The sequence below is a fragment of the Culex pipiens genome, chromosome 2 (genome assembly GCF_016801865.2).
Source record: "Culex pipiens pallens isolate TS chromosome 2, TS_CPP_V2, whole genome shotgun sequence".
In the NCBI taxonomy this organism is placed as follows: domain Eukaryota; kingdom Metazoa; phylum Arthropoda; class Insecta; order Diptera; family Culicidae; genus Culex; species Culex pipiens.
Window position 1 is genome coordinate 25,876,091 of NC_068938.1, and position 21,162 is coordinate 25,897,252.

General features: G+C 33.6%; 1 protein-coding gene and 1 non-coding gene across 4 annotated transcripts in view; one reads left to right on the forward strand and one right to left on the reverse strand.

Annotated features, from left to right (window-relative positions):
- LOC120414556 (very long-chain-fatty-acid--CoA ligase bubblegum) overlaps nt 1-21,162 on the forward strand; it is a 67,001-nt gene that overhangs the window by 31,748 nt on the left and 14,091 nt on the right. For all 3 annotated transcript variants that reach the window (XM_039575768.2, XM_039575767.2, XM_039575769.2), the window contains exons 2-4: nt 2,136-2,449; nt 8,166-8,300; nt 8,367-8,577. In XM_039575768.2, coding sequence (XP_039431702.1) covers nt 2,214-2,449; nt 8,166-8,300; nt 8,367-8,577 — 582 coding nt within the window. In that variant the 5' untranslated portion in view covers nt 2,136-2,213. The remainder of the gene's footprint in view (nt 1-2,135; nt 2,450-8,165; nt 8,301-8,366; nt 8,578-21,162) is intronic.
- Trnaa-agc (transfer RNA alanine (anticodon AGC)) lies at nt 2,469-2,541 on the reverse strand. The gene has a single exon. It is a non-coding gene; the product is annotated as a tRNA-Ala (tRNA).

Below are 21,162 nucleotides of genomic sequence, written 5' to 3' on the forward strand. Positions count from 1 at the left end.
CGAGAACTCGCTTTGTCGCAGCCCCAGGGCTTAAGCGTTGACTGATAAGCTGTCTTCGTGAACTAGGTAGTTCTCCGATAGTGAAAATATCACAATTGCACAAGACACCGCTGCTTATGTGACTTTTTCACTATCACAATGTGGAATTTAGGTGGGACTTCAGGATAGTACAATTGATTTGTTGCTTAGCACTAGCATTTAAAATAAATCTGTATCTTTTCTAAATCTATTTGATGATAAATTTAGTTGCAATTGTTAAGTTAGAGTAATGCTGTCAATAAACTTTGATAGATGTAGAATACTAGGCATTCTTTTATTTCAAATTGTCCATAGAGTCTCGATCAATCAATAATGTAATGATATCGGGCAAAATTCGTTGATCTGTTGAACTAACGGTTTTCGGATTATGGTTGTATTGACCACTGTTGCGAATCGAGGAACTACGGATCTTTTGACGTAAATGATCATTTCTTTTTTAAAATCGCGATTTCTATCCTATTTGTACATTAGTTCACAAATTTTTATTGTTTTTTTTTTTTTATAGAAGTAGTACTGCAACAGTTAAAGGAACGTTTAGTTTTGAACATTAAGTTTAGAGGATTTTAGATTAATGTTTAGATTTTCAATCCAAAGTAGTTAGTAAATGAATATTTGGACTTAAATGAATAATTGAATAAGTTGGACTTATGAATAACACACAACTGTGCATTTATTCTAGAGTCAGATCCATACAGCGTCAGTGTTTATTTGGTCGAAGTGTACTAATTCATTGGCAGATCTGATTCTAGTTGTAATGTACGACAAGACTACTGACGGACGTGACAGGACGAGGGCCCAGTTTAGAGGTTTCAACATCAACGATGTGCGGCTGGACCACCCTCCCTAAAAAAAAAAAAAAATAATAATCTTTTGGAGATAATAGAAATTTTAGTCAAGCAAATTTTTTGACTTAAGTTTTTAATGTATAATCAAATTTGCAATCGAAAAGTACTTTTCAGATTTTTTGATAAAGTGCACCGATTTTATAAAAAAAGCTACTGAAATACAGCGAATAAAAGAAAAAGAAACAAACAAATTTAAGATGTTTAAGTACCATCCAAACCTTCCCACATTTTCTAATGCCATTTTCTCAGCTAACTAATTGTCCAATTTTCAATGTTGATTAATGAAACGTTTGTAAAATTTTCTAATCATTTTGAATTTGTTTTGAAGATTTTGGAATCAAGAATAACATTTAAAAATGGGCGTAATATTGAATGTTTGGCCCTTGTCAACTCTTGATTCCAAAATTTCCAATGTTTTTTTCAAAATGCCATGTATAAATAATTATGTTTAGGGTTCACAGAAAAAAAATCAATTCTCGTAATCGTGAATTAAGTTCACGAATGTGAGAACCACGAAGGAATTTATTCATGAGTATGGTGCATTTGCACTATAAACATGCATATATTCCTTCGTGGTTCTCTTATTCGTGAATTTAATTCACGATTTCGAGAAATGATTTTTTTCTGTGTTGATGTGGTATCGATTATTCGTCTTCAATTTTTGCGATAGAAGAAAATGCGACTTGTTTCAGTTTTGGTGGATAGACTGATACAATTATTCCAGTTCAATCATCTAATCTTTATTGTTTGTAATTGTTTGATGGAGTTGCTCTCTATTTTTCAAGTTCATCGTTGCAGCTCAACAATTATGATCACAAGCTATAGACCTTCCTTCCTGTTAGCTTTTGCCGTCAATAGTTTATAATCCCTGGTTAGAGCGCTAGTCACACCAGCTCTAAGCCGTCTAATCAGTAATGAACATGTGACCACATAATAATATAATTGCTCAACGCCTACTGTTTGAAATTCCTAGAACACCACGTCGTCTGTGTGGTCACGCCACAATGACAACAGATGACAACCACCGCACGGGACAAAAACATTGCCAAGGTGGTGTCTTTGTTTACAAAGTGTGTGTGTGTTTTTTTTTGCAACGATGACAGTTGCAGTTCAGGTGGATCATTTGTCCGGCCATATCGCACGCATCGTGCTCTAGCATTAATTAAATACTAAGTGTATACCTCTTTAACCGTTAATGAGTTCAACCGATGATTATAAACTGACATTATTTTTTTCTATTTCTCATTTCAGCGAGCCCATCAACACGAACCGTGAAACGGTCAACCACGCTTTAGTTGCAATTGCAGTGTCCACTCAGTTTGATCAAAAATGGCGGAACAAATGAACGGAAGTGTTAAAACCGACGGCCGGATCCTGCCGGCGGACAGTTACACCACCACCGATCCCACCAAGCCGGTCAAGCTGCGCCTCGCCAGCGAGGGGGTGGCCTCGCTGGACCCGCTGTCCGTTCCGGATCTGATGAACCGTACCGTGCGCGACTATCCGGACCACCCGGCGATGATGTACAAAAACGCGCAAAAAGTGTGGACACCAATCACGTACAAGTAAGTTAAAAATATAATCTGGAGATGCGGGGCATCGATCCCCGTACCTCTCACATGCTAAGCGAGCGCTCTACCATCTGAGCTACATCCCCTGGTTGAAAGTGATATTATGAAAACAAGTTCAAAAATGCCACCGTTCGAACGTAAATTGCTACGTGCCCCACCAGGCAGCAACGGTGAAGTGTGCCGGCCGCTTTATGACCGACAGTCAAGGAAAACTGGTTCAAAAATAGTCGCGCCCGCCGGTGAAACGAACGTAAATGTGAGGCAAGGCGACGAACCGATCAGCTGTGATTGGGCGGTGGGTTTTTGTTTTGATCAGCTGTTTCTACCTTTTTTTTTGCTGTGGAACGTGAGGAGAGTGTTGAATTGAGAAGTACTGTTTTGTGGTGTTTTGGTGCATGTAGCAAAAATATGATGGCGTGAGTTTTTTTTTCATTGATTGACCTTATACAGCAATCATCACAATTTATAGAAATAAAATTAATGTTTACTCGATCCTAACCAGGTCCCAGTACCGAAAAGGACCTAATAAAAACAATTTAATGAAAAAAAGATGCTTGTAATTACAAAGACAAAATAAACTAAGCTCGCTAACTGGGTTGCTCGAAAAATGACGAAGTTAATGCATTTGAAAATTTTAACGAAAAATAAAAGTATCTCAAAAATTCCAGAGCATACCCTTAAAATTTCCTTTAAATATGACATGAAATTTCATAATAACTTAAAAATAATATTTTATTTGATGATAACTTTTGCAGCGACTGACCCCTCGATCGTTATGCTTGGTTATTGTTTTTTGTGAGAAGTTTGTCTGCTTTTTAACTGGGGAATTATGCCGATTGTTACAGAATTGAGCAAATTGTTTCTATACATATTTCTAATCAAACTATTTTTAATAAAACTTTCTGAAGATGAAATGCAAAAGCTGTTTTTTTAATTTTAAATTTGGATATTTTTACTTACTTTGTTTTTATGAAAAATAAGAACAATGTAAGTAGTAAATTTTGAAAAGTTTCGAGACATGCTTAAAATTTTGTTTTAAAATCGAAATCGTTGAAATTTCAACAAAATAAAAATCTATTTAGGTGAATTTTGACCTAAACTGTAACATCGTCAGTTGTGTGCTATCTTGTGACAACGGCCATTTAGTACTTTTCGAGATAATCGATTTTTAAAGTTTGTTGATAAATAATTTCAAAACTATGAATGATAGAGCTAAACTTTTTGAAGCAATCGGTTCGTATACTATCGCTTAACAAACGCTCCAAGTTTCAACTAATTTGGTTACACCAGTCAAAAGATACAGTAAATAATGTAAACAAAAATCTGAAAAGCACGTGTCACAAGTGTGTTTCGAAAGTAAAATTGTACTACGTGTCACAAGTGTGCACAGAATTTCCATACAAACTAAAATAAGCTCAAATCAATGGTTTGATCGACTTAATCAGTATATTTTTATAAACAAAAGGTTGCATTCCCTTTAGAAAGTATGTGTATCAACATAAATTTGTGAAATACAAGAAAAAAATACCACATTTTCCAACAACATGTATGACGTGTCACAAGTGTGCACAATCATTTTGATGATGAATTGGTCAAGATAGCACACAGCTGACGACATGTTATCTCTCAAAACTAAATTTTTAATGAATAATTTTTAAAGCTGAAAAATAATTCAAACAAACATTTTGATTTTTTGTTTCTCATAAGTATGTTGAAAGAAATATTTTTATAGCACCATTATAATGTAAACAATTTATTTTACTGCTTTATGTGCATGTGAAACACTTTATATCTAAATTTGTCAAGAATCACTGTTACAGTCCAGACTCGATCATCCGAAGGCTTGTAGAATTAACCTTCTGAATTTATCATTCCTGGCAACATTCCAAGTTAGATAATTGATAAGTTTTCATACGATTAGGTCAGATGATGAGATTTCTTAAATAAAACGATTGGGATTAACATAAAATGACGTTGTTTTAAGAATTATTTTTGATAAGAAAATGATGTATATTTTTGTAGCATTTTTCATGAATTGAAATAATTTGTATGTTTAAAATGATTTTTAAGTTTAATTTGTTTTCAAACTGCTAAAAATATGTCGCTCTAAAACACTTAATTTAATACGTATATGATCAACTTTGATTTATTACAAAATTTCGAGAAATAATGTTTTTTTTTTAGTTTTAATTGGGATTTTTTATTTACTTCAAATGTATTTCAAAAATAGTAATTAGTGATAGTTCTGATCATTTTTTAAAACATGCTGTCCAGACTCGATTATTTGAAGGCCTAGAAAAAAATCACTTCGGATAATCTAAACTCTAGATAATCGAATCACAAAAACGTTTTATTTGTTTGTCTTATTTTTTTTTGTCGAGCTTAAGTACAACCCCAATACTACTCCAAAGTGATAAAAAAATTAAATGTAAGATAGCTGCCAAAATGACAGTGTTTAAATATTGAAATTAATGCAACCTTCCAAATATATATTCAAACAATATTCAAACTTTATGTTAAAAGTAAGAAAATAAAATAATTCGAATGTATATTTTTTTTGCTTTTGATTCGATTATCCGAAGTGCTAAGGTTTGTATCTTCGGATATTCGAACTAGGAATAATCGAAACTTCGGATAATCGAGGCTTCAATAATCGAATCTGGACTAAAGTTTGTTTTTTTTTTTAATATTCATACTTAAATCATTTTTCTAACTTTTTCGATTAAAGTACAGTCCAGACTCGATTATCTGAAGCCTCGATTATCCAAAGTTTCGATTATCCGAAGTACGATTATCCGATGGTTTGTACCTCGAATCACACAAAATCACGAATATTTTTTTTGTATTTTTTTTTTATTTTCTTACTTTTAACAAGAAATTGGAGTTCTGCGACCCTTTTTTTAGTCAAGTTTGAATGGTTGATTGCCTATTAAATAAAAAAATGCCTTTTTCAACATTTCATCACCGCCATTTTGACCGCCATGTTGGATTCAAAAATTCTAAATCACTTTAGAGTAGTTTAGGGGTTTAGTTTACTTGAGCTCAACAATAAAAAGTAAGACAACGAAAAACATTTTTTCTCGTGATTCGATTATCCGAAGTTTCGATTATCCGAAGTTTCGATTATCCGAAGTGAAATTTTGCCAAGGCCTTCGGATAATCGAGTCTGGACTGTAGCTTTGAATGTTATAGTCAACTGATCTTCATAGCCTGAATTGTATTGAATTTTTGTATTTATTTTCTATTTGTTGGAGTTTTTATTTTTGTTTAAAATTAAAAAAAAACCTTTTTAAACCAACAAGCCACCACCTAGTTTCAATTAGGTTTTATGGTAGCATCTTAATTGCCTGTTAGTTTTATTTCGGCATTAACATCAACCAATAAACATGGGCTGATTAAAAGGTTTTAAGAAGGTTTTATGCCCCGGACATAAAAACTGGTGACAATAAAAGCCAAATGGCTTTCAATAAGGTTTTATGAAAGTTTTAAGAGAGTCTTAAAAAGCTTAGGCAATGCCATGCCAAACGGTTTTATCGCAAAGGTGTTGTAGCTGTCCAAAATGTCATTAGTCATGCAAAAAGGTTTCTTAAAACTATAAAAAGTATTTATTGCGGCCAAATAACAATGCATAAATATGGCGCTGAACGCTTGAGCTGATTGACTGAATCATGCTGAATTTTGGTTATATTAAGCATTTTAATTTCAAGTTCAAAATTAAATAAATTATATAGTTTTATTTTCAAAAATTGCAATACAATATTTTTTTCATGAAATACTTTAACCTCAAAAGAATTATTTTTTAACGATAAAATATCAACCGTGGCTGAAATTGAGCCACCAATTGCGAGAAATAAGCTATCGAATTATTTTGATTTACTCCATATCTAATAGGGGAAGGTGGGGCAAGATGACCATATGGGGCAAGAGGAACAATCGCTCGTACGGTCGTAATTTTTACAATTTTGATTATTTCCAGTATGAGGAATTGTTGCTAGCAATGCAATTAGCTGATTCTACTAACACATAACCGCCAAAACGACGTAAACGCCACGGGGCATAAGATTGAATGAAGTTTTTTTCAAAACCTTTGTTTTCTTATAATATTTGGAAAGTACAAAATAAGGCTTAGGTTTCGTTTTAAGGCTCATTTTATCAAAATGCTATTTTTCCTAGATCAGTAGTGACTAGTGCAAGTCAATGACTTGCACCTATTATAAAGCATGATTTAACTTTAAGTTATTTTGGTTGTGAGCTTTTAAAAAATCTTGTTCAGGTGGGGCAAGTGTACCATATGGATTTTGAGTATGGAAAAATGACGAATTGCTGCAACAAAATATTTTACTACATAAAAGTACTTAAAAACCGATAAAAAATTGTCAAAAAAATGTCCATACAAAATATAGTGATATTACGAAAAATTCCTCTTTTCATCTAAGTAATATTTTTTTTTCTTAAAAATTATCAAATCATTAGTAAAATATTATTATATAATCTAAAAATGGAAGAAACTTTTCAAATACATTCTAATATGATGTATCTAAGTGATAACAGTTCAATTATTAGTAAATTAACATGTTGTTTCATGCATTGTTCCTCTTGCCCCAACGGGTTGTTCGTCTTGCCCCACTAGTTGAGTAGAACGTACGGAAAATCAAAATTTTTAAAATCATTTTTTTACATTAAAAACTATATTTTTTAAAAACTTGTTCTATCAAAGTCTTAGTCAAGACCTGGAATAAGATGATTATAAAAAATCCGACAGATTTATTAACGTTTTTAATGGGTTATAACGAGCATTTCCTCAGCTTGTTACACTTGCCCCACTTTCCCCTATTTCATCATGGACAGTTTCGCAAACCATCTCTAACATTATTAGGCAAAATGAAGGATTACTTTTTGCCAGAATAATTCCTGTTTAGCATAAGACGTTAGAAGACGTATGAAATTTTATTTTTCCATAAATCCTGACTAGGTTTCAACAAAGGTTTTATTAAGGCTTTGAGTAGGTTGTTGGGATTCGGTTGTAATGCCTTGAACTCTTATGAAGGCTTTATAAATAGACCGTAACAACCTTTTGCGGAGGTCCTTTTGGGTTTTAAGAGAGGTTTATCGGGATTCAGGGGGAGGTTGTTCTGACTAGGTGGTTTTGGCTGATAGGTTTTATAGCGGTTGCAACAGCTACGATAAAGCCAAAACTGTTACTAGGGAAATTCTCTAAAACTTTCTCCATCAAAGTATGGTGATATCTTGCTCCTGTAATAAAATATAGCGTGTTCAGAACTGATCTATTAAAACGTTATTTATTTATATTTTAGACCACTTTTGCTAACGATGTATCTTTCGACAGGATCTAAATAGAACCATATTGCTTTGGGTGAAGTTTAAATTAATTTTCCAATTTAATTTCTTGAACATAAATGTTTAGTGAAAATAAAAATAAAAAATCAAAGTGTGAAAAAGTTGGTTTCTTATATTAGTTTAATAATATTGCCTTATCTAAACATTGACAATTCACTGCGACATTTTAAATAAATGGCAGAATTATGGAAGAAAAATTGCCTTCCTTGCTGCCTCTTTTCTAGCGATAAAAATCCTGCAGATTTGGACGCACTCCAACATGTTCCCTCCTTGCCTCCGACATATAATAATAATAAATCGATGGCCAATCAATTTGCTCATTGCTTCCATTTATTCCCCTTCCCCATCATAGAGAATACCAGCAGCGCGTGCACAAGATGGCCAAAGTGTTTATCAAGCTGGGCCTGGAACCGCACCACACCGTCAGCGTGCTCGCCTTCAACAGCCCCGAATGGTTCGTCTCGGAACTGGCCGCGATCCACGCCGGGTAAGAATAACTGTCTTTTTCTCTTAAGAGTTTTTTTTTTGAAAATAATCAATCATTTGTTTTCAGTGGCATCATTGCCGGTGTTTATACGACCAACTCGGCCGAATCGGTGCAGCACGTGCTGGAGAGCTCCCGGTCCAACGTGGTCATCGTGGACGACGCCAAGCAGATGGAGAAGATCTACGCCATCAAGGACAAGGTGCCGCACCTGAAGGCCGTGATCCAAACGACGGCCCCGTACGCGCCCTACGTCAAACCCGAGGACGGATACTATCGGGTAAGAAGGCCGTTTGAATCTCGCCTCCCCGGGAAGCAATTTCCGGTGGTTTTTGCGTTGTCTTGCGGGACTACAGAAGTATGTCATTCCCTTGGCATAAAGGGGGGAAAAACCAAAGGCACACAATGTCACGCTTGTCATGCGATGCCATCTTGACTTTCGGCGAAAAGAGTCCACGTCCCTGGGACGACGACACGCAAACTCATTCATCTTTCATCATTTCGATCTTGGTGAAAGTATTGCGGCTTTCCCAGAAGCGCTTCCTCCTCGCAGGATGAAATTGAAAGTTTTCTTTCTCCCCCAGTTTCTTGCTGGTCTCTGATTACATCGCAGAGATCGGGAGCACGAAAGGAGCAGCAGAATGAATTGTTTCCATTTCCACCCACAACAACTCGACCCGAGCTGCTGGTTGGTTGATTGTGATGTACTACCGAACAACGAACGTATTGTGCGTGTAGAGTACGTACCGGTGACGCAATAAATTTCCCCCGGGACAATTCCTGGGGAACACCACCGGGTCCAGGGTTTCGAGTTGTTCCGCTCTGTGAAAGGGGGGAGGTGTATATCGATTTTGGTTGGTTCCTTTTTTTATCCTGCATTATGTTGGGATGGTATAACAGAAACAGAGTGTCCCCCGGATTGTCGTGGGAGTTGACTGTTGATTTCAATTTATTGTGGATCACCGTCCCATTGTGGGTGGTGTTGATGGGAGCAATGCTGCTTGGGAATGTTTGGATGTAAGTGGGTGTCTGGTGGAATGCTCCGGTTTTTTATGGTACTGGTGTTTTAATTTTTGTCAGTAATTTTTTACTGAACTTCAATATACTGACTAAAAGAAATGCTCGGTCTTATTTAATCGAGTTTGGTTTTTTCACTATTTTATCAATTTACTGTGCAACATTTTCTATCGAAACTCACTTCCTACTTAACTAATTTTCACTAGATTTTAGCTGAAAACACCATTTAGAAGTTTTTATTGAACGTGCTGATATGTGCAGGATTGAATTACTTGCAAAAACAATGTAAAAGAAGACTTCAAACAGTGGTTATCAACCTTTTCCGTTCCATTCCCCCCTTGACTAATTTTCAGGACAGTCATTCCCCCTTTAATTTAAAAAAAAAATAAATCAAGTATCATTATTTTAGATTCAATGTTTACCATAAGATTGAAGTTGACATTTGAAAGTATTTAAAAAATATAAAAAAATCTAAATTTTCAGTTTGTGAAAAATTTTAAACGATGTTTCTTAAAATTATAAATTTTTCATCAAAAACTAAGACAAAATAAAAAAATGTCGAGCGTGTGACTTATTTTTCAAATGTTGTTTAATTATTCTTATTTTAATATAATTATAAAGTTTGAAAAATGAAAAAAAGCAGCTTTGGCAAAAACAAAACTGAACTAAATTGTACTAGAATTAATCCTGATTATTAAATGATCTCATTTCAAAATACGTATAAGAATCTAACTGTTCAAGTTTAAAAGATATTGAAATTCTTTAAAATTAAACAATTTGATTACAACCAAAACTCCTTGAAAAATCCGAGGGTATCGTGTTTGAATCAATTTGCATATTTGAAAAAAAGTAAGGATGGCTTAAATCACAAAAACTGTCAATGAACTGTTAATTTTTACAAGTGGGCACAAATTATTTCTTTAAAAATCAATATCTATAAACCGCTTTTGTTTAGAAGCTTTAAAATATCCACAAAACATATTTTTACTGTTGATAGATACTTCTCAATTCGATACTTTAAAGGAATGTGTCAGATAGTGCGTCCATCCCGGGAATTCCCGGGACAAAAATCCCGGGATTTTCCCTAAAAATATTAAAATTTTAATTTACTGATCCACAGAATGCTTAGCGCTTTAAATATTTTCATTAAATTTTATTTATTTCATAAATATTTACGTTTAGTGATGATTTTAAACCTGAAAAAAAAATTAATTATTTTTCATCTAACATCGGCATCTGGAGCAAATTAGGACAATAGTAACGAATTAAGATAGCTGTTTAAGCCAATATTTTTTGCATAATGTTCTGATATTTTTTTTAATAAAAAAAATAATTAGTACACCGATTTTCTAATTTATTGCTCTAAAATATCCTGAACCTATTCAGACTGCAGTCCAGATGTCCTTCAGTTGGCGGTAGTGGCTTAAATATAATTTTTTAAATATTTTTTTTTGTAAAACATGACATTATAAACTTTTCTAGAATTTAACATTGGATGGTATCATTTTATCAGTGGGTCTCGTGGCGCAGGGGTAGCGGCTTCGGCTGCCGATCCCGATGATGCTATGAGACGCGGGTTCGATTCCCGCCTTATCCACTGAGCTTCTATCGGATGGTGAAGTAAAACGTCGGTCCCGGTTTCTCCTGTCTCGTCAGAGGCGCTGGAGCAGAAATCCCACGTTAGAGGAAGGCCATGCCCCGGGGGGCGTAGTGCCAAGTCTATTCACGCCAGGTTACACATGACGCCATTTTGGATTTTTCCGGCGCCAATATTTAGAGAATAATTTGTGCTATTTAGTGCTCCAAGGGCAGATTTCGTGCTCTTCAAATTTCCATACAAACTCCCATACAAAATATTGACACTCACGCCAGGTTACACATGCCGCCATTTTGGATTTTTTTGGGGTCAATATTTAGAGAATAATTAGTGCTATTTAGTGCTCCAAGGGCAGATTTAGTGCTCTTCAAATTTCCATACAAACTCCCATACAAAATATTGACACTCACGCCAGGTTACACATGCCGCCATTTTGGATTTTTTTGGGGTCAAAATTTAGAGAAAAATTAGTGCTATTTAGTGCTCTAAGGGCAGATTTAGTGCTCTTCAAATTTCCATACAAACTCCCATACAAAATATTGACACTCACGCCAGGTTACACATGCCGCCATTTTGGATTTTTTTGGGGTCAAAATTTAGAGAAAAATTAGTGCTATTTAGTGCTTCAAGGCCAGATTTAGTGCTATTTCAATTTCCATACAAACTCCAATACAAAATATTGACATTCACGCCTAGTTACACATGCAGCCATTTTGGATTTTTTTGGGCCATTTTAATTTTACTCGAATACAATTCATACCAAATGCTTTCGATCGAGAATGGGCTGGGACTTTGAATTTGATGTTCAGTATATGATTTTGTATAAATCCAAAAATTTAATAGGAAAAAATAGGGTAAAAATAAGACGAAAAACACTAAAATCGCTATATCTCTGGAAATACATTTTGGAAAAGCTTCAAATTTTGGGCCCAAACAGTTTATGGCGCATGTTTTCGAATGTCTTTTTGTTTGAAACTGAATTCTTTAAATTTGATAGTGTTATCTGTAAAATAGTCCAAAAAATACCTCTAAAAATGGCTTTGACCACATTTACTGGTCGAAAATTGTGAATCGAAAAATAAAATGTTCGTCTTCGACCCCACGGCTACAGATCTGGCTTTTAAAAATTGTGGGTTTTACGAGCGGTTTTCCAGTGATGGAAGACACAAATTTTTAAGAGCGGATACAGACATCGGCCATGTATTTCAGAAAAAGAGCTCTCAAAAATCAGACTTTGAGTTCCGGGTTTCGGGCCAAAATTCAATCGAAAGAGCGCATCTAAACCTTCAATTTAGTAATAGGATTTTTTCCTGGGACGAATCCTCGCCGTGCACGATTTTTTTTAGATTTCTGAAAAAAGCGTTTTTCCAAAAGCAAACCTTAAACCTTTCTTTTGTAAGAAAGGCAAAAAAACAATAATATTCAATAGCAGGTGATGAGCTGCAGGCATGCAATTCCAAATATACTTTGATTATGAACAAAATTAATATTTTTTTAACTAGTATGCATTAGTGCTCTGGCTGGTGATAAGCAATAGACATGAAATTGAAAATATACTTTGATAATAAACAATATTAATGATTTTTCAACTTGTATTAATTAGTGCTCTGGCTGATGATGAGCAAAAGACAGAAAATTGAAAATATACTTTAATTATGACCTAAATTAATGATTTTTCAACTTGTATGAATTAGTGCTCTAGCTGGTGATGAGCAATAGACATGAATTTGAAAATATACTTTGATAATAACCAATATTAACGATTTTTCAACCTGTATGAATTAGTGCTCTGGCTGGTGATGAGCAATAGACAGAAAATTGAAAATATACTTTAATTATGACCTAAATTAATTATTTTTCAACTTGTATGAATTAGTGCTCTGGCTGGTGATGAGCAATAGACTTGAATTTGAAAATATACTTTGATAATAACCAATATTAACGATTTTTCAACCTGTATGAATTAGTGCTCTGGCTGATTATGAGCAATAGACAGAAAATTGAAAATATACTTTAATTATGACCTAAATTAATGATTTTTCAACTTGTATGAATTAGTGCTCTGGCTGGTTATGAGCAATAGACAGAAAATTGAAAATATACTTTAATTATGACCTAAATTAACTACGCATACACCTTTTTTGCCATTTGACCAATATGATTTAAATTTTCGTGACGTTGCAACGCAAACTTAAACCTGTTGTAACTTTGGATCTAGACAACTAATTTAGTCGCTCTAGGTTGCATTTGAAAGCTCTTTCTAAGTACAAAGAGCATCCGAATTATCAAAATGATTGAATGTTTAGTTTTCTTTTGTCATAAACAACTGTTCCTTTTTCGTGACGTTGCAACGCAATAAAATGGTAAACTTACACTAGTTTGAAAAAATACTTAACTTATGATAAACTGCAGATCCGTGACATTTTCGTTTAGTACATCTAAAAACCTACAAAATGCTATAAAAAGGATAATTTTTGGATTTTATTTCGCTGAAAACTAGGAGTTTTCAGAAAAATGTTTTAAAACGATGATTTTATCACGAATTGATGCATAACTTAACCAACCTGTACATAATGATATTGAAAAGATCAATTAATGAAAACCATGATTTTTGAAGCTTCATATACGCTTTTCAAAATTTCATCCTAAGGTGTACATTGCCGGAGAATGTGTCAGTATATTTTCAAATTCAAGTCTATTGCTCATCACCAGCCAGAGCAATAATTGATACAAGTTGAAAAATCATAATTAAAGTATATTTTCAATTTTCTGTCTATTGCTCATCACCAGCCAGAGCACTAATTAATACAAGTTGAAAAATCATTAATATTGGTTATTATAAAAGTATATTTTCAAATTCATGTCTATTGCTCATCACCAGCTAGAGCACTAATTCATACAAGTTGAAAAAACATTAATTTAGGTCATAATTAAAGTATATTTTCAATTTTCTGTCTATTGCTCATCACCAGTCAGAGCACTAATTCATACAAGTTGAAAAATCATTAATACTGGTTATTATCAAAGTATATTTTAAAATTCATGTCTATTGCTCATCACCAGCCAGAGCGCTAATTCATACAAGTTGAAAAATCATTAATTTAGGTCATAATTAAAGTATATTTTCTATTTTCTGTCTATTGCTCATCACCAGCCAGAGCACTAATTCATACAGGTTGAAAAATCGTTAATATTGGTTATTATCAAAGTATATTTTCAAATTCATGTCTATTGCTCATCACCAGCTAGAGCACTAATTCATACAAGTTGAAAAATCATTAATTTAGGTCATAATTAAAGTATATTTTCAATTTTCTGTCTATTGCTCATCACCAGTCAGAGCACTAATTCATACAAGTTGAAAAATCATTAATACTGGTTATTATCAAAGTATATTTTCAAATTCATGTCTATTGCTCATCACCAGCCAGAGCGCTAATTTATACAAGTTGAAAAATCATTAATTTAGGTCATAATTAAAGTATATTTTCAATTTTCTGTCTATTGCTCATCACCAGCCAGAGCACTAATTCATACAGGTTGAAAAATCGTTAATATTGGTTATTATCAAAGTATATTTTCAATTTCATGTCTATTGCTCATCACCAGCTAGAGCACTAATTCATACAAGTTGAAAAATCATTAATTTAGGTCATAATTAAAGTATATTTTCAATTTTCTGTCTATTGCTCATCACCAGTCAGAGCACTAATTAATACAAGTTGAAAAATCATTAATACTGGTTATTATCAAAGTATATTTTCGAATTCATGTCTATTGCTCATCACCAGCCAGAGCGCTAATTCATACAAGTTGAAAAATCATTAATTTAGGTCATAATTAAAGTATATTTTCAATTTTCTGTCTATTGCTCATCACCAGCCAGAGCACTAATTCATACAAGTTGAAAAATCATTAATATTGTTTATTATCAAAGTATATTTTCAATTTCATGTCTATTGCTTATCACCAGCCAGAGCACTAATGCCTACTAGTTAAAAAAATATTAATTTTGTTCATAATCAAAGTATATTTGGAATTGCATGCCTGCAGCTCATCACCTGCTATTGAATATTATTGTTTTTTTGTTTATTGAAACTAATTAAAAGTTTCCAAATAAAACTTTATTTAGAAATTTATCATGAAGTTTGTAAGGAAAATTCAAGAGCACTTATTCTGCTTTGGAGCACTCAATAGATCTCTTTTTTCTCTAAATTTTGATCCCAATAAATTCAAAATGATGCCATGTGTAACCCAGTCAAAATTTTGTATGGTAGTTTGTATGGAAATTTGTAGAGCACTAAATCTGCCCTTGGAGCACTAAATAGCACTATTTTTTCTCTAAATTCTGACCTAAAAAAATCCAAAATGGCGGCATGTGTAACCTGGCGTGAGTGTCAATATTTTGTATGGGAGTTTGTATGGAAATTTGAACAGCACTAAATCTGCCCTTGGAGTACTAAATAGCACTATTTTTTCTTTAAATTCTGACCTCAAAAAATCCAAAATGGCGGCATGTGTAACCTGGCGTGAGTGTCAATATTTGGTATGGGAGTTTGTATGGAAATTTGAAGAGCACTTAATCTGCCCTTGGAGCACTTAATAGCACTTATTTTTCTCTAAATTTTTACCCAAAAAAAATTAAAATGGCCCAAAAAAATCCAAAATGGCTGCATGTGTAACTAGGCGTGAGTGTCAATATTTTGTATGGGAGTTTGTATGGAAATTTGAATAGCACTAAATCTGGCCTTGAAGCACTAAATAGCACTAATTATTCTCTAAATATTGGCGCCGGAAAAATCCAAAATGGCGGCATGTGTAACCTGGCGTGAGTGTCAATATTTTGTATGGGAGTTTGTATGGAAATTTTAAGAGCACTAAATCTGCCCTTGGAGCACTAAATAGCACTAATTTTTCTCTAAATTTTGACCCCAAAAAAATCCAAAATGGCGGCATGTGTAACCTGGCGTGAGTGTCAATATTTTGTATGGAAGTTTGTATGGAAATTTGAAGAGCACTAAATCTGCCCTTGGAGCACTAAATAGCACAAATTATTCTCTAAATATTGGCGCCGGAAAAATCCAAAATGGCGGCATGTGTAACCTGGCGTGAGTGTCAATATTTTGTATGAGAGTTTGTATGGAAATTTGAAGAGCACTAAATCTGCCCTTGGAGCACTAAATAGCACTAATTTTTCTCTAAATTTTGACCCCAAAAAAATTTAAAATGGCGGCATGTGTAACCTGGCGTGAGTGTCAATATTTTGTATGGGAGTTTGTATGGAAATTTGAAGAGCACTAAATCTGCCCTTGGAGCACTAAATAGCACTAATTATTCTCTAAATATTGGCACCGGAAAAATCCAAAATGGCGTCATGTGTAACCTGGCGTGAATAGACTGTAGTGCCAATAGTTTCGTTTCGTTTTTTTCGGTATCATTTTATTTGTTTTCGTTTCTTGTTTTTTTTTTTACAGTTTCAATGAATTTCTTCAAGCATTAGAAGTCATGTCATATGAAAAATAAAAGAAATTTTTAAAAATTTTAAGATGATAAATATGAAAAAATTAAATCACATTGGATTAAAAATTATGATTCAATCAAAATCCAAAGCACAACAAAAACCAACAATTTTTAATATTTTTAAAACTAACTAAAAATCGCTGTTCTTGTTCAGATTGAAGTATAGATTATCACCAATTAACAGTATTGAGCTAATTCTGTATTTGTAAGCTTGAAAAACATAACAAATTTAACAAAAACGTAGATTTTATGACTGTTTAAAAAAATCCCGGGATCCCGGGAATTCCCGGGATTTCAAAAATATTTTTCCTGTTTCCCGGGAAATTCAATACCCGGGAAAATTGGACGCCCTAGTGTCAGATATTGATTTTTTTGCCAACAAAAAAAAAGTTTCTTAATCCACCATTAGGTGGGTGGTGCCTTCCTCACATTTACAAAGTAATAATGAAAATAAGTTTATGAAAAAAATATATACCTGATACAGACTTTTCCAGAAAACATGCAGACTCTCATTTGAAGCAATATGGCAACCGGGCGTTTCGCATCTGGCGCGACTCTCGCACGTAAACAAAAAGACCCGGCCTTTTGAGGTTATGCAAAAAAATCACCTTTTTTTGTATCTACAAAAATCTTTTTCTTGGCATAACTTTTTAAATACTTAACTAAACAAAATAAAATTTAATAGGGTCTTAGGGGACCCCAAGACGAACAGAATAAGGCGGATCCAAAATCGGTTCAGTCAGTTGTGGAAAAAAATCGTGTCTACACACATCCCCACAGACATTTGTTCAGAATTTGATTCTGAGTCGATAGGTATACGTGAAGGTATATCTAGGAGGTGTATTTAAGAAGTTCATTTTTCGAGTGATTTTATAGCCTTGCCTCAGTGAGGTGAGGAAGGCAAAAACTGCGCAATGAGGCATGCACTACAGGTGTGTGTTTTTGTTTGTTAAACTAATTCAATAACAGCTAGATGATATTATGATAAAGTATAATTTGTATTAGACTGGGGTTTTTTCTGATCTCTTCATTAAAAAATAAATAAAATTTTAAAATCACGCTTTACTTTGGGAAAAGTCTACAAAATATAGATAGTTTTCCTTATTTTATTGTTCAGACCAACTTATCAAAATTTTGAAAAAAACAATGATGAGAAAATTTCACAAAGGTTTCAATTTTTAACATTGAAAACCGGACCAAAAGGTTCCGTAATATCGTTAGGTAACAATATATTATAAAAAAAAACATTTTCTTCAATTAGAGTTCTTTGTAAGGCTGTATCCCACAAAGTAATTGCCCAACTTTCAAAGTCTCTGTAACAATTGTAGGAAATTTTCTCAGCTTTCCAAAAATATTTTTTTTTCAGTTGAGCTTTTCTTTCAAGAAGTATTTTCAAAATGTAAACAAAATTATAAAACGAAAAGAAATCGAAATTGTATACCTATAAGTAGGTATTACTTGAAAATGGTTCATTTTTTCATTTTGTAAAGTATTTTTTAAATAAAAATTTGATTTTGCTTCAAAAAAAATATTTTTTTGTGTTTCAAAAAAAAGTATTTTCGTTTTTAAAAAAAACATGTTTTAAAAAAATCATTTCTCCTGAACCGGATTTTGCACCATCACGCACTTTGTTATGGCTCAGAAGATGTATTTTTGTCTTCTAAAATATGTATATAAAAAAAAACAAAAATTGAACTATAACTATTTGGAAATTTAAATTTTAGTGATAAAAAGTTAAAATAAAAAAGCGTTTTTTTCCGTGTACCTTTTTTCCGAAAGGTTTAATCATAACCTACAACTTTTCCGAAGACACCGATTCGATCAGAAAATCCCTTTTCAAGATACATAATTTATGCATTTACTTTCCCATGTGTAGTAGGGTGGGTACGTTTTTCAAAAAGTTCTCGGATCCAGTTTTAGTGTGGTTCCCCTTGTAGGGCATGTCCAGATATCAGGGTTAAAGTTTGCATGGGAATTACTATGGGAAATTGGAACTTTTTGTTCAAACGCTCCTACAGGTCTGGGAAAATCACGCGCCAACTTCTGGTATGGTCAGGCCTAAGGGGAATGGTCTGGAGAACATTTTTCCCGAAGAGAGCATATGGTTTCGTTGTTCCTAGACCTGGCGCATCGGCAAACAATCCTATGTCTCCGGAATCAACGGTTTTCCCTGAAAAAAAGCATCAACTTTTCCATAGCATGCTATGAAAGCTTGATGCACACCGCGACGCCATAACGTGGATGAAATATTAGCAATAAAACACAAATTTGCTATGCAAAATGATGAATTCGACTAAATCATACCAGGATTGCTCGAAATGTTTCTAGTTAACAAATGGTTTGCAATTGAATATTCCAGCCGTTTCTCACCCACGTGGTAGCGGTGAACCTCGTTGGATAAATGTACGACTCGTGCTGAAAAAATCTTCTTTTTGCAACTTGTTGCATAAACTACTATTTCCAAATTTTTTCAATGTTTCTAGTTTTGGAAAAGAGACTTGTTGTTTTATCTTCCATAGCATATTTTTCTAAAAACACCTTCCAACCCAGATTGCAAACAACCTGTCACGTGCACCAGTGGCGTCCCGTGGCGGTTGAAATGCACTCGAGCAAACAAACAAACAAGCTTCACGTCTTGCCCGCGGCAAAATTTCCTCCACGACGTAAACACACACCTTTAAAAAAAGTAAATACGGAAAAACTGGAATCTAATTATCTCGCTTGCACTCTCTTTCGCTCTGTCTCATACTACGTGGAGGGTTCCCTTCATCATCGTTTCCTCATAACTTCCCGAAGGGCGGCACAGACACGGACGAGCCAACACCCCCCCGCCCTCTTCCACCCACACAGGCACAATTTATTTTCTCATTCCCCATTTTTCCGCTGTCGCGCAGTGCTCTTCTCGCACAGTAATTTTCCTGACTTTTCTTCTCCAATTCTGTTGTTGTTCATGGATTATTTTCCCGCGAGCGAGTTCAACCTCCGCACAAACCCCTTCCCCAGCGAGCAATTCTCTGAGATTTCGGTCATTCGATTTTTTTTTGTAATTTTTAATCCGGCTGAAACTTTTTTGGTGCCTTCGGTATGCCCAATGAAGCCATTTTGCATCTTAGTTTGTCCATACAAATTTGGCAGCTGTCCATTCAAAAATGATGTATGAAACTTCTAAAATCTGTATCTTTTGAAGGAATTTTCTGATCGATTTAGTGTCTTCGGCAAAGTTGTAGGTATGGATGTGGCCTACATTGAAAAAAAAACAGAAATACGGTAATTTTTTTTTGTGATTTTTAATTTCACTTTTTGTCACTATAACATGATTTGCCAAAAAAAACACTATTTTTATTTTTTTTCAATTTCTGATATGTTTTAGGGGACATAAAATGCCAACTTTTCAGAAATTTTTAGAATGGGCAAAAAATCATTGACCGAGTTATGATTTTTTGAATCAATACATTTTTTTCAAAAAATTGAAAAATTGGTCGCAAAAATTTTCAATTTCATTTTTCGATGTAAAATCGAATTGGCAATCAAAAAGTACTTAAGTGAAATTTTGATAAAGTGCACCGTTTTCAAGTTATAGCCATTTTTAAATAAACTTTTTTTAAATAGTCTCAGATATTCTTTTTTTAAACTATTGCCCATGTTTGCCCACATTTGAAAAAAAAAATAAAAGCTGGGAAAATTATCTATGTTTTGCTTTTTTGAACTATGTTGATACGACCCTTAGTTGCTGAGATATTGCCATGCAAAGGTTTAAAAACAGGAAAATTGATGTTTTCTAAGTATCACCCAAACAACCCATCATTTTCTAATGTCGATATCTCAGCAACTAATGGTCCGATTTACAATGTTAAAACATGAAACATTTGTGAAATTTTTCGATCTTTTCGAAAAAAATATTTTCATTTTTTTTTATCTAGACTAACGTTTCAAAAGGACCAAACATTCAATATTACGCCTTTTTGAAATGTCATTTCAATTAAATGTATGGGCTTACAGATATAAGTTTAATTACCTTGTTCATAACTGTAAATAGAATATTTTTTTCAGTGTGGTAGAAACCTGGATAGTAAATAAGCTTACGTAAATAATAAGACAAGTCAAATTGAAAAACTGTCAAAGACAAACTTATGGGAAATGGGACGAGATTTCCAATAAAAATGTTTACGAGACAGAAAAAACCAAGTCTGTCATATAGAAATTGCCAAAAACCACCAAAAAACCTATTTTTTCAACATTTTCATTTTTAAAACCGCTGTATCGTCCCAAGGATTGGACTTAGGACAATAGTCAATATGGAGACTTTAACCCTCTACAACCTAACCCCGCCTTTAGACGGGCTTCGATCTAAAAAATCGCAAAAAAAAAACAATTTTCCAACCGATTTTTGATCTTTAAAATGCATTGGAAAGAAGAACTCTTAAAATTTTAGAAAATTTCAGGGTTGGAAGTTTTACTTGTTTTATGCCAATGTTTTTAAAAATTTCATTTTTTTAGGGGTCAACTTTGGCTGTGTTTTTTAATCAACATTTCCTATATTTTCAGTAAAAAGAAGTATGCAGTAATTTTTCTAGTGTCCCAGACTATGCCTCTACGCATTTTTTGCAATTTAAATGATGATGGTGCCATTCTTTAGCAGAAAATGTGAAAAACATGCAAAAAATTGAAAAAGTGACGGTAAAAACGTGAAAAAATTAGATAGGCAAAATGCAATTATATTAGGTGGTAGAA